Here is a 14,887-nt window from a genome sequence, read left to right as displayed (position 1 = left end):
ATTAGTAATATATATATATTTTTTAATTTATTTTAATTTATTATACTTATTTTTATTAATTATTTATTTGTATTATAGTATATTTTTATTTTTATTCCTCCCAACATTATTTTCTCAAATATTCTCATTACTGCAATATTGTTATTTAATCAGCACAAATTAAAGTTTAATAATATATCAGTTTCTTTTCTTGACATTCTAAATGAAAATTAGATTATCTATTTATTTATTTATTCATGTATCATTGGTTCCTCATAATGTCTGTTTATTAGCTTTTGTACATTAAGTCCCTCGTTTGATTTGTTGTCAGTCTTGCTGCCAAGCTCGTTGTCATTAAAAGAGTTTGTGTTTTCTACAGGGAGATTTATAGGGTTACAGAAAGCCTGCAAAGAGAGAGGTCGAGTCTTCTCAAGCAGCTTGATTTGCTAAGGTACGAAATTACTAAAAATGAAGGAGCAGGTCTTTATCTTTGCCCAGGATTGAAATGTGTTCTATTTAATTCCTCCTAGGGAAATGAACAAACACTTACGAGATGAAAGAGACATGTGCTATCAAGTAGGTTCATATAGACAGACATTATACAAGACATCTTACTGATCCTGCATTTTGACTATTTCAAGTCATTGTTTGCTTTCTCTCAGAAACCAAAGACTGCTCCTGCAAAACTTTCATGGACACAAAGGTCTGGATCAATTACTGTGAATCATGCTGAACGGCAACAGTCGTTCAAGAGGTAAGGTTGTGTGAAAATGCCATCTGTACACTCAACACTACTCAAGATGAAAGGATACTGAATCTGCAAAATCAAAAAGGATTTGAGTCTACCGAGATAAAATAACTAGTCATTTTAGACCCAAGTTTAATCAAAGCTTATTGTGAAGACATCAATAAGATGTTTCCTTGATATTTATAGCTTGAGTAATCAAAAAAGTTACTACTACATTTTGCTCATGTCATTTTGGTGAATAAATCTAAGTATACATGTGGCTGTTGTCATCTCCAGCGACGACGATGAAGAAGATCTGCTGCATTCTAAGCGGAAGAACGTGGTTGCCGTAAATGGGCACAGCATGGACCTGGAGGACATGGTAGATGGGCGACCTCCTCCAAAACACCAGCTCCAGAGGATCATCTCAATCGAGGAGGACCACCTCCCCCAACTCCTTCAGCAGGGTTATCAGGCCCAGCTCAGAGAACTGAGTGAAGATGAAGAGTTGGAGGAGGGCATTGATCTCCAGATGAGCAATATTTACCCCACAACCAGCACTCCAACCTCCGTTTCACCCCCTCTAGAAGTCTCACACACACCCACTTCACCCAGGGGGCAGCCCGTGGGCAAAGAGACAGTCCAGACGGTGAGAATATGATTTGATTTGACCTTAGAATTTATTTTTTATTTTTTTCAAAAGGAATACACACTATTAAAAAAAGTCCTTAATTGGTAACAATGGTAACATCCATTGGATCTTTCCATTGTGCAAAAAAGGTTCTTAATAGTTGAAAAGGGTAGCCTAGAGATCTAGAGGCACCCTAGCGGCAGCAAATATAATTTGCAGCTAGGGTGTCGTTGGCTTGCGAGCTGGAAAAACCAAACTCTGGTCAGGCCAATTACATCATGTATAGAGTCGGTGGGCTTGTCAGGCTAGGAAAAGGGTTCTTTAGATTAATAACATTTCTTTCACCCTAAACAGCCTTTAGCCAGACTAATTTCTGTGCCTGGCCAAAATTCTGAATGAAGTTAGATCAAATCATGCCTGCTCTGACCCACCTCAGGACCTAGTATCAAGCTGTGTAAATGCATTTATGCCATCTCTAAATAGCAGTCTTTTTAAATAAGCTTAAATGCATATTCTGTGCCACCTTTGCAATGTAAATTTGGTATAAGAATAAATCTTACCCCGCCATTGACGGAAATGTCCTTTATTTGTGAGAAAATGCTTCCCCATCATTGACAAAAATGGCTACTTTCCACTGTTATATGGTAGGGGGCACTATGACACATCTGAAAGAGTACTGAATCTCCTGATCAAAACGTGTGCGAAGAAGGCGCAGAAACAAGCAATATCATATGTAAATATTAAGAACTGTTCACTAAAGAGTTTAGTAGATACTGGGTGTATTTTTTGTTGGATATCAATAAATGTAATCATTTCCTTTACTTAAAGAATGTAAAGTAAAACTTAAAGAATCTGTGCATGCGCTAATGAGGCATCTACAGGTCCTTCTCAAAAAATTAGCATATTGTGATAAAAGTTCATTATTTTCCATAATGTAATGATAAAAATTAAACTTTCATATATTTTAGATTCATTGCACACCAACTGAAATATTTCAGGTCTTTTATTGTTTTAATACTGATGATTTTGGCATTCAGCTCATGAAAACCCAAAATTCCTATCTCAAAAAATTAGCATATCATGATAAGGTTCTCTAAACGAGCTATTAACCTTATCATCTGAATCAACTAATTAACTCTAAACACCTGCAAACGATTCCTGAGGCTTTTAAAAACTCCCAGCCTGGTTCATTACTCAAAACCGCAATCATGGGTAAGACTGCCGATCTGACTGCTGTCCAGAAGGCCATCATTGACACCCTCAAGTGAGAGGGTAAGACACAGAAAGAAATTTCTGAACGAATAGGCTGTTCCCAGAGTGCTGTATCAAGGCACCTCAGTGGGAAGTCTGTGGGAAGGAAAAAGTGTGGCAAAAAATGCTGCACAACAAGAAGAGGTGGCCGGACCCTGAGGAAGATTGTGGAGAAAGACCGATTCCAGACCTTGGGGGACCTGCGGAAGCAGTGGACTGAGTCTGGAGTAGAAACATCCAGAGCCAACGTGCACAGGCGTGTGCAGGAAATGGGCTACTGGTGGCGCATTCCCCAGGTCAAGACACTTTTGAACCAGAAACAGCGGCAGAAGCGCCTGACCTGGGCTACAGAGAAGCAGCACTTGACTGTTCGGAAATCAAGGTGCCAAAGTCTGGAGGAAGACTGGGGAGAAGGAAATGCCAAAATGCCTGAAGTCCAGTGTCAAGTACCCACAGTCAGTGATGGTCTGGGGTTCCATGTCAGCTGCTGGTGTTGGTCCACTGTGTTTTATCAAGGGCAGGGTCAATGCAGCTAGCTATCAGGAGATTTTGGAGCACTTCATGCTTCCATCTGCTGAAAAGCTTTATGGAGATGAAGATTTCGTTTTTCAGCACGACCTGGCACCTGCTCACAGTGCCAAAACCACTGGTAAATGGTTTACTGACCATGGTATTACTGTTCTCAATTGGCCTGCCAACTCTCCTGACCTGAACCCCATAGAGAATCTGTGGGATATTGTGAAGAGAAAGTTGAGAGACGCAAGACCCAACACTCTGGATGAGCTTAAGGCCGCTATCGAAGCATCCTGGGCCTCCATAACACCTCAGCAGTGCCACAGGCTGATCGCCTCCATGCCACGCCGCATTGAAGCAGTCATTTCTGCAAAAGGATTCCCGAACAAGTATTGAATGCATAACTGAACATAATTATTTGAAGGTTGACTTTTTTTGTATTAAAAACACTTTTCTTTTATTGGTCGGATGAAATATGCAAATTGTTTGAGATTTGGGTTTTTGTTTTGGAGATTTGATTTTGTTTGGGTTTTCATGAGCTGTATGCCAAAATCCTCAGTAGAATAAAGACCTGAAATATTTCAGTTGGTGTGCAATGAATCTAAAATATAAGAGTTTAATTTTTATCATGACATTATGGAAAATAATGAACTTTATCACAATATGCTAATGTTTTAAGAAGGACCTGTATATATAAATCTATGATCGTGCCGGGTTTTGACCTTATTCGGCGAAAGTACTGATGGATGCACTGGGGGTAAGCAGATAAACATCACATTTTCATTTTTGGGTGAACTAACCCTTTAATGAATTGTAAAAAGACCTACTATAAAAAATCATAAATTGTTTGCTTCTTTTAAATTGATTAGCTGACATTAGCATGTTTACTGTTATTTCTATTTGCATTTCTGTCAAATGGATCACGCTGATCCTGCTTTTTTCCCTTTCTATCAATCTTGGTGTTTTGTTTTTTTGTTTTTCCAGGAAGAAGGGTCCAGTTCAGGTCCAGATCGTCTGTTTAAGATCGTTCTGGTAGGGAATTCCAGCGTGGGAAAAACATCTCTTTTGCGCCGCTTCTGTGATGACTGTTTCCACCCTGGTACATGTGCTACTGTAGGTCAGTGACCTTCAATTTACTTTTTAATGTTTACTAGTATCTATAGGTTTTTTGATTTATTTAACCTAAATAGCCTCAATAAAGCACTAGCTCACCCGAAATGAAAATTGTCAGTATTGACTTGAAAAATTGACCAAGAAAAAAAAGAAAAAAAGACCACAGCTTGTTTCACAGCTTGTTGTCATACTGTTAGCTCTGTTACTGTAACTCTCCACATGCTGATGACAGTGACACTGTTAAACAATATTTAGTCTCGCACAACGTTGAGGCTTTGCTGACTCTTAAGTTCAACCTTTAACACAGCCAGGAATGTTTAAAATGTATAGAAGCCTGTGGGAAAGTTTTTCATACTCTGTACGAAGCATATCAAGGTTCTGGCCGGGCCAGTCTCCAGACCTAAACCCAATAGAGAATCTTTGGAGGGTACTCAAACTCTGTGTTTCACAGCAACAGGCCAGAAACCTGACTGATCTAGAGAAAATCTGTATGGAGGAGTGGGTCAAAATCCATCCTGCAGTGTGTGCAAACCTGGTGAAAAACTACAGGAAACGTTTGACCTCTGTAATTGCAAACAAAGGCTCCAAATATTAAAATTTGATTTCCTTAGGTGTTCAAATATTTATTTGCAGCTGTATCATACAAATAAATTGTTAATTTTTTTTTAATGAATTTAAAAAAAAAATCTAAAAAAATAGATTATGTCTCTCACAGTGGGCATGCACCTGCAATGACAATTTCAAACCTCTCCATGATTTCAAAGTGGGAGAAATTGCAAAATAGCAGGGTGTTCAAATACTTGTTTTCCTCACTGTACATACATACATACATACATACATGCATACATACATACATACATACAGGTACTGGTCATATAATTAGAATATCCTTAAAAAGTCGATTTCATTAATTCCATTCAAAAAGTGAAACTTGTATATTATATTCATTCATTACATAAAGACTGATATATTTCAAATCTTTATTTCAGAAAATTAGAATATTACTTAAGGCCAATACAAAGAAAGGAATTTCTTTGAAATCTTGGCCAACTGAAAAGTATGAACAGAACTCAATACTTATTTAGGGTTCCTTTTGCCTGAATTACTGCAGCAATGCGGCGTGGCATGGAGTGGATCAGTCTGTGCCACTGCTCAGGTGTTATTAGAGCCCAGGTTGCTCTGATAGTGGCCTTCAGCTCTGCTATTTGTCAGGAAAGTTTGCTGGCTAATTAAGAACAGGTATACTATTGTCCTTAAACCAGGTACTGGTTGCTTTGGCACTGTGTGCAGGTGCCAAGTCCTGTTGGAAAATGAAATCTGCATCTTCATAAAATTGGTCAGCAGCAGGAAGCATGATGGCTGCGTTGACTTTGGACCTCAAACATAGAAAACACAGTGGACCAACACCAGTAGATGATATGGCACCCCAAACCATCACTAACTGTGGAAACTTTACACTTGACCTCAATCAACATGGATTGTGTGCTTCTCCTCTCTTCCTCCAGACTCTGAGACCCTGATTTCCAAAGGAAATGCAAAATTGACTTTTATCAGAGAACATAACTTTGGACCACTCAGCAGTCCTTTTTGTCTTTAGCCCAGACGAGATGCTTCTGACACTGTCTGTTGTTCAAAATTGTCTTGACACAAGGAATGCAACAGCTGAAACCCATGTCTTGCATACGTCTTTGTGAATCTCCCCTACATTTTTGAATGGGTTTTGTTTCACAATCCTCTCCAGGGTGTGGTTAGGGAAGGGATCTTTTCCTTCCCTTCACCTCTCTATTAATGTGCTTAGACACAGAGCTCTGTGAAAAGTCAGCCTCTTTTGCGTCTTGCCCTCCTTGTGCAGCGTCAATTGTCATTTTTTGAACAACTGTCAAGTCAGCATTCTTCCCCATGATAGTGTAGCCTACATAACTAGACTGAGATGCCATTTAAAGGCCTTTGCAGTTGTTTTGAGTTAATTAGCGGAATAGTGTTGCACCAGGTGTCTTCAATATTAAACCTTTGCACAATATTCAAATTTTCTGAAATACTGAATTTGTGATTTTCCTTAGTTGTCAGTTATAATCATCAAAATTATAGTTTTTTGAACAGTTAAAAGTTTTTTCCACTGTGTGAAAAGACCAGTTCTGAAAAGTATTGATTTCTTTCAAACTTTAAAAAGGGTGCATTTTTACATTAAATAAAATAAACTTGACACTATTGTACTGTGCCGATACCATGATGCAGTAATACTATAGTATTTTGATATGTGATATGGTACTAATCGATTATGATGTTCATGCCCCATACTGTTTTACATGGTACTTGAGAATACCATGGTACTAAATAAATGTACCATGTAAATGTAAATGTACCATACCAGCAGTATGTTTTTATGCCAAGAAAGAGCACTACAGATGCATTATTTGCTTTGAGAATGTTGATGGAGAAGTACAGAGAGGGTCAGAAAGAGCTGCATTGTGTCTTTGTAGAGTTAGAGAAAGCATATGATTGAGTGCCAAGAGAGGAGCTGTGGTATTGTATGAGGAGGTCTGGAGAGGCAGAGAAGTATGTTAGAGTGGCACAGGATATGTATGAGAGTAATAAGACAGTGGTAAGGTGTGCTGTAGGTGAGACAGAGGACTTCACGGTGAAGGTGGGACTGCATCAAGGATCGGCTCTGAGCCCCTTCTTGTTTGCGGTGGTGATGGACAGACTGACAGATGAGGTCAGATATAAATCTCCATGGACTATGATGTTTGCGGATGATATTGTGATCTGTAGTGAGAGCAGGGAGCAGGTGGAGGAAAGTCTAGAAAGGTGGAGGCTTGCTCTGGAGAGAAGAGGATTGAAGGTTAGTCGCAGCAAGACAGAATACATGTGTGTGAATGAGAGGGAACCAAGAGGAACAGTGAGGTTAAAGGGAGAAGAGGTAAAGAAGGTGCAAGTTTTTAAGTACTTAGGATCAACAGTCCAGAGCAATGGGGAGTGTGGAAAAGCGGTGAAGAAGCGTGTGCAGGCGGTTTGGAATGGGTGGAGAAAAACGGCAGATCTGTTGTGTGATAAAAGTGGACCAGCAAGAATGAAGGGAAAGGTGTACAGGACAGTAGTGAGACCTGCGATGTTGTATGGTTTGGAGACAGCACTGAGGAAAAGACAGGAGGAAGAGCTCGAGGTAGCAGAGCTGAAGATGTTCAGGTTCTCTTTGGGAGTGACGAGGATGGATAGAATCGGGAATGAGTACATCAGAGGGACAGCACGTGAGATGTTGCCAGGCCAGGTTGAGATGGCGTGGCCAGGTTCAGAGGACGGAGTAGAACCAGGTCCAGGTTCAGAGTAAATATATAGGTAAAAGAATGCTGAGGTTAGAGCTGCCAGGCAGGAGGTCAAGAGGAAGACCAAAGAGGAGGTTTATGGATGTAGTGAAGGAAGACATGAAGGTAGTCTGTCTGAGAGAAGAGGATACAGAGGATAGGACTAGATGGAGGCAGATGATTCGCTGTGGCGACCCCTGAAGGGAATAGCTGAAAGAAGAAGGTATTAAATAAATGTAATAGCACTGTACTTTTTAACCCATTATGTCGCAATGTTTTTAACTTCTGATAAGGTCCCTCAATTTGCATGCTTCCTGTATCCAGTTGGTTTCAAGCATATATCAATAACTTGGTATTGACTAAAGCCCCAAATCAATTACATCTGCCCTTTAGTCAGGGCTTGTGAGTGTGGAGCTTCCTCTGGGATGGAAGAAAGCACGAGGACATTAAATGCCAGATCCCCTTCCTCCTTCTTCAGACTGACCTCTTTCATTTTTGTGACGTGTGTGCAGGTATTGACTACAGTGTGAAGACTCTGATAGTGGACAACAGCCAGGTAGCCCTGCAAATGTGGGACACAGCGGGACAGGAGAGGCGAGTGATATTTCCTAATTGAAACAAGCTTAATTAATCATTGTTGATTGTGTCTACTAACTAAGAATACAGATGGATGCAAATTATTAATTGTGAGTTTCCACCGTCAGGTATCGCAGCATCACCAAGCAGTTTTTCCGCAAGGCCGATGGTGTGGTAGTGGTGTATGACATCACTAATGAGCAGACTTTCACAGCAGTGAGGCAGTGGCTGGCCAGTGTGCAGGTGAGGGATTCATTTCCACTTTCTGCAGGAGTAAAATACTACATTTATGCTTGCATACACAGACAAACACCTCTAAATTAAGTTTTTTTGAGAAATTGATTGAAATAATAAAAAAAAAATGGGGAGTAAATTGTCCAATAAAATACTCTCTAAAATAGTCTGACCATTAATAGCAAGTAATAATTGATGTTTTTTTTTTTCATTTTCATTTCCTTTTATTTATTTTCATAAGTGGTACAGTGGGGTTTTCTTTTTTTAATGTAAATTAGCTATTGGCCTAAATAAAAGAGTGCACTTTTATTTGTTCCACACAAATTTCTGTTTCAATAATCATCACAAAGAAGAAAAGTGTGTGTAATTCGGCAAGGATGTATTAAATTTATCAAATGGGAATGTTTTTTTTCTATTTGTCAAAGCATACTAAAAAAAATATTATGATATTAACTAATTTCCCGCCAGAATAAAAAAAAAAAAAATGCCAGTCACCGCCAGGGTTTTTGACCATTTTCATAAATATTTCATAACCCATAGAATATTTAGTTTTATGAATATCTGAGCATGGATATATCAAAAGAAAGAGCTGAGCCTCTTCTTTTAAACAACAAAACAACTGTTTTATTCTAGCTTCATGCATTCTTTTTTTATCAAATCTTGAATAATATGGGTTAGTTTCATAAAAAAAAGCTACATTTTGAACAAAAAGCTGAGAAAATCACGTTTTTGTGAAAGACTACATTCCATATCAGATTCAGAACGATGATCAAGCACAGATTGAGTAGGTCGAGTCCATCAAAACCCCTAATGCTTGCACAGTCCTGTACTTCGTCATGGGTCCACATTTCATTTAGTAACATCAGGCAGTTTTTATTTATATGATGTTGATGATCACAATATTTTACATATGCATCTGCTTCCATACCATCACTTGTTTTACTGCATCTTCCTCACACATGTTTTGATCCAGAGACTTATGTACTCATTCAGAAGATGAGTAATATTACCCTTAGTGTCTAACAGTAAAAACATGGAAACCCGGAAAATTCTGTGTTTGGCGGGGAAGGAAGCGTTTTCTTACAAATAACGGAAAATTCAGTGTTTGGCAGGAAATGACTTAAAGGGGTGATGAATTGAGGAATCAACTTTTCCTTGAGCTTTTGCTATATAAAAGGTCATGGTAATATAAGAATATCCTTTAAGTTTCAGAGCTGAAAATGTCCTTGTTAGTCAAAGAAAAGCTTTTATAGACCCCAGGCTCAGCAAACGGTCCTGCGCTTCATACTGACATCACTGCGCAACGAAACACCGCCTCTACAGAATCTACAGCGCGTCTAATCCAGTAGCCCTGCCCATCGACTCATGGAGGGCTCGTGCTAGCTGGTCAACAACAATAAACATTCCGAGGAAGATTAAGATATTGCGCTATTCCTGGTTGTGGAAGAACACAGTCACTGCATAAGCTTACTTTAGATCCTTATATTAGGAATGAGTGGTTGAACATTATTTAATTTTAATGAAGTTCCAGTTCACATGGGGAAGACATGTTCACTTCATTTCACTGCAGAATCGCTTGTAAACAAATCTCTGGTTGATGCTGGATTTTGGATTTGACAGGAATGGTGCAATACACTTATGTGAGTAAAAGGTCTTTTTATATGTGATAGTATTGCATTGTTATAGATTGTTTTGCTTATGTGTACATGTCTAATAGAGCATACCTTTAGTACGCTGGACTGAGACACGTATGGGCCAGGGCTCGCAAAGCCCGGCAGGCCGATGAATCTCATTATATTCCGTTCTTGTTCTGCTATTCTCTCTTGAGTTGACATCTGAGGGGGTGGCGCGTGCCGAACGTGTATGTGTGTGCGCAGTTTGCGCTTATATCGTCCGATCTTGCGGGCTATGTGTAATATAAACATAATAGTCCAATCAATCGCGGGTCGATAAGAAGTAAATAAATCATTGTGATTGTTTGATAAAGATGTTTACGAGCCCTGTGATCGAGAAAATCATTCTGGTTGCCGCTTCTCCCTCAATCTCTCCTCTCCGTCATGTGAACTGACAGGGGAGCCTAAGCTCATTAAATATGCAAATCTTATCCAATCCTAGCCGTGGGTGTTTACTTCCAAGTCTCCAGTGCTGCACGCCCATCAAAACCTAGCGTTTTGGAGAGAGCATCAGAACCAGTGTAGAAAATAGCCTATTACTCATTAGATATGATGTTTTTGAATGTAAAAACCACACAAACATCATTAGTTGACCTCAGACAACAGTATCAAAAAATGTAAAAAGCCAGTTCATGACACCTTTAAGCAGCACAACTGATTTTAACATTGACATTTATAAGAAATGTTTCTTGAGCAGCACATTAGAATGTTTCCTAAAGGATCATGTGACACTGAAGACTGGAGTAATGATGCTGAAAATTTTAACATTTAGCTGTCAAAGAAATAAATTGCATTTTAAAATATTTCACAATATTACTGTTTTTACGGTATATTTGATCAAGTAAATGCAGTCTTTGTAAGCATATGAGATTTAAAAAAAAATGTAATTCTTAAATGGTAGTCTATACCTTAACAAAAAAAAATACAATAATATTTTACAATAATACAATAGCAAATCATTAAACTCCTTATGTCAAGAAGGCAAACATTATCATCACAGCAGTTTTTATTAGTTAACATGTGAAGTGATTGTCTTTTTCTGTACTACAGGAGGGAGCAGGGGAGGGCATTCCCATCATGCTCTTGGGGAATAAGACGGATATAGATAGCCAGAGAGTAATTCCACGGGGAACGGGAGAGAAATTAGCAAAGGTGAGTAAATCTGGACCCTGGAGTGGCACTAATAGATCACCATTAAACACTCTTGAAATGAACGAGTATAAAAGAACAGACTCAGACATGAAGGATCAGATTGTAGTTTGATGAGATGTATGAAGTGGTTTCCTGTCAGTTACTGTTGCAGACATTAAGAACCACACTGAATGACATTAGAATGACCCTTTATTCTTAATATATCTTTTGACATTCTGTTTACTCTTTCAGGACTTTCAATTGATTTTCTATGAGTGCAGTGCTTTTTCAAGCCACAATGTGACAGAGTCCATGATTCACATGGCAAGGTAAGAGTTTATGGTAACACTTTATTTTACGGTGTTACATGTACTTATTGTAGTAACGAGTAAATTATACATAATTACAAACCATCCTATATTCCCAACCCAACCCTATTAAGTGCATATTGTTAATTGACATTACTCAGTACGTAAATATATAATTACAATGTAACAGGGACACTTATTATATGACTTATTTAGTTTAAAATCAGAATATGGATGAGTAAACGCAGTACAGGTATATTCTGTTGTTCACTTTACAGTTGAATCTGACCAAGAACCGCCCTATTCACACAGAATGTGCTTTTGTATTTCACTGGGTGGAATTTCCATGGTTTTTCTATGTAAACGTGCACTTGACGGATGTGTTTGACATTTGTGCTCGTGTTTGGTACGTGACACGCTGTTCTGAAAATGCAGTGCTCAAGGCCAAAAGAAGTTCAACATTTCAAAAATGCATCTCTAGACCTTACATTTGTTCATTCTACTGGCCTTAAACACAAAAAGTGCATTCTGTGAACTGGCCTCTTAGACAGGATATGACAGCCTGACAACCACAAAACAACCAACCACGGTTTGTTTCATTTTTACGTGTTAAGTGTCAGGCTTGTCTGTAATCTATGACACCACAATAATAAATGTGTAAAGAGAAAAAAAAAGGCTCTGTGGTCATGGTTATAGTTTTATAGAAAACATTTAAAAATACGAAATATGTTGAAGAATTTCTGTCCATGCAAAACAAATAAATACAGATTATTCCACTTACATAAACACATGATGAAATATACATTTCTACTCATGACTCTTTAGTTTGCATTGCTTGCTTTATGACACCAGCTTTGGTTTACAAGTTTAAAATCCAGTGATTTAGTTATTTTTATCATTAAGAAAAACTAGTTGGTGCCTTGTAACTGTGTCTGTTTCTGTATGTTGGTATAAATAATTTAAAAAGTTGCTTTAGCAACTAACTTAAATAAGTTAGTTCAAGGACCAAAATTACTACTTGCATCCTGTAACAAATTCTACCCCCGTAGATGGCCTTAGATCACACAGAACGCTGCCTTTTTTGGTTGACATTTTTTAATTTAGAAAAGAGCAGTGTGCTGCATTTTTTTTAAATGTATATTTCTAGGCAACCCCCGAATCAGCTGTCCTGTCAGTCAAATCAAGGTAACGTTCAACACAACGGAGGGCCCGCCTCTCCATTAATTCGATTGGACAACTAAAATAAACGCGATGACGTCAGGCGCTTTTCTGCTCAGAGTTGATATTTTTTTTTTCAACTTCAAAAACGCAAGACGCAGCAGGCACACTCAGCTAGGCACACAGGGTGCATAAGCAGCATGCATAACCCTCTTTGCCAACCGAAATCCATTCAAAAAAGACGCCTCTCGCTGCAAAAAAACCTGTGTGATCTATATCGAGAAAATTAAGTGTTCTCCTGGGTCAGTTCTTGAGTTTCTATCTTCAGTATGCATTTAGATGCACATGTAGATATTATAAAATATTTTTTTGTTAAAGTTTTTAGCATTTTTAATATTAATTTTGAATGTTTGTTTACTGAAGCATTTCTCGTATTTTATTCATTCCTAAAGAGGGTCAGATTGACCCGTGAGGGAAGGATTTGATACCCCTGATTGTTGTGTGTTGATTCAGGCAATGTTATTGAAACTAGAAAAAAAGTGTTTTCCAGTTTTGAGTGCAATATGCTTCCATAAGTGAATAGACTGTTGGCATAATAATTCTTAATATCCTGAAAAGTCAATTGCATATGCAGTTGCAAGATAGATTTTCAGCCTGGTTATAATTCCCACCTAATTATTTTGTTGCATTGTACTGCACCTCATCAATCAATCAATCTATCAATCAATCAAATTTATTTATATAGTGCTTTTACAATGACAATTGTTTCAAAGCAGCTTCACAGTGTTAAACAAATCATAAGATGTGGCAATTTATTCCTCTCTGCCAGAGTCCTGAAAGAACAAGAGGACAGAGAAAAAGAGAAAACTGTGTCGCTAGTTGACAGCGCGGCTAAGAAGAAGTCCTGCTGCTAGTAGAGAGCCACCCATAAACACTCACAAAAACCTTGGTGTTAATGCTGATCTGGTTTTTCTTGCTCTTATGTTCCGTTTTTCTCTAATGTTAGCATTTTTGTATGACCTCTGTAGAGTTAAAAATGCTTGGTCTGTTTTTTTTTATAAACCAGTACCTCTTTACAGTGTGAAAACATACGTTTTAAGATGTGGGGCTTTAAGTAGTTTTGTACACTCGCTAGAATTAAACAAAAGTGTCCCTATTAAGGTAATTTAAATCACCCGCCAACGCTATTGAAGTAAACAAAGCTGTATTTTCGTATTGACTGTTGTTGTACTTTATCTTTTTAATATGAAGGTCTAGGAAAGTATATTTTAAATGAGTAAAAAAAAAAAGGCTCCTACACATGCTAGTTTGTTTACAGTCGTTTGCACAAATGTGTTATTTATTACTTATGTGATGGATTGAGGATCTTCAATTATTCCTTTATTATTCCTAGCAAGCAGACACATCCTGAAAAATGTCTCGATTTGCTCTCATCAGTATGAATATTTTTAATACCCTGCCATGAAGCAAACAGATGGTTTGCATGAGAATTTGGTTTTAACAGGGTTTCAGTGTTGGTTTTTTACTACATTGAAATGATTGATCTATTGAAATAGATTTTGTCTAATGTTGATTTCAGAACACTTTTTGATTGTATTTTATGTATTGTGCCAACAGTAATGTGTGTGTATATATATGTAGTCTGTAATTGTAATTTAATGCAGTCAGTGTTAAATCAGTGCAAAATTTACTCTTCACACTTACCAATAACATAATTTCCTGCTATTTTTAAGGATGCATTAATTGTGCACCAAACAGTGGACTTGCGTATGCACATCTGGGATGATCAATAAGGCTTATACTGTGTTTTATCAAGTCATTCAGTTTTTCAATGAGTCTTGATCTGTTAATTGAGTTTTCATGTGGATTCGCACATTGATCACAGCAGGGCACAATGACACTAATGAACACCATGTGAATATTTTCACACTCATGCAGTCTTGTAAAGGTTCCTGCTTTATTATATTGTGTATTGTGTAAATATTGAATAGAAATGTATTTTGAGTGAAATGTTGTAATAAAGAATACTATGTTTGCATTAATTCCAGTTTGTGCTTTCAAAGAAGTGGGAAGAGGAGGCATTACATGCCAGCTAACAATGAAACCTAGTAAATAAGAATTCAAATATTTAAAAGGCATTGTTCTGAAAGCTCAGCCTGTGGTTAAACAGGTCTTAACTGTTGAGATAAACTATTTAAATGTTTTTGCTGTTGGTCGGTTTCCAAAACCCCCTTAAAATAATACCAATAAGTATTTATGTATTTATCATATACACAATGGCTATGTTCAAT

General features: G+C 37.8%; 1 protein-coding gene across 1 annotated transcript in view; it reads left to right on the top strand.

The window, feature by feature from the left end:
- The window catches only part of cracr2aa (calcium release activated channel regulator 2Aa), a 51,099-nt gene extending 36,584 nt beyond the window's left edge, over positions 1–14,515 (top strand). The window contains exons 9-18 of the mRNA XM_067420182.1: positions 359–430; positions 510–555; positions 642–733; positions 1,004–1,355; positions 4,086–4,218; positions 8,029–8,110; positions 8,221–8,335; positions 11,050–11,151; positions 11,383–11,459; positions 13,426–14,515. Of these exons, the coding sequence (XP_067276283.1) occupies positions 359–430; positions 510–555; positions 642–733; positions 1,004–1,355; positions 4,086–4,218; positions 8,029–8,110; positions 8,221–8,335; positions 11,050–11,151; positions 11,383–11,459; positions 13,426–13,510 (1,156 nt within the window). The 3' untranslated portion in view covers positions 13,511–14,515. The remainder of the gene's footprint in view (positions 1–358; positions 431–509; positions 556–641; positions 734–1,003; positions 1,356–4,085; positions 4,219–8,028; positions 8,111–8,220; positions 8,336–11,049; positions 11,152–11,382; positions 11,460–13,425) is intronic.
- The last annotated feature ends 372 nt before the right edge of the window (positions 14,516–14,887 follow it).

The sequence above is a fragment of the Pseudorasbora parva genome, chromosome 16, assembly GCF_024679245.1.
Source record: "Pseudorasbora parva isolate DD20220531a chromosome 16, ASM2467924v1, whole genome shotgun sequence".
NCBI classification, from domain to species: Eukaryota; Metazoa; Chordata; class Actinopteri; order Cypriniformes; family Gobionidae; genus Pseudorasbora; species Pseudorasbora parva.
This window is presented reverse-complemented; position numbering and strand designations above follow the sequence as displayed.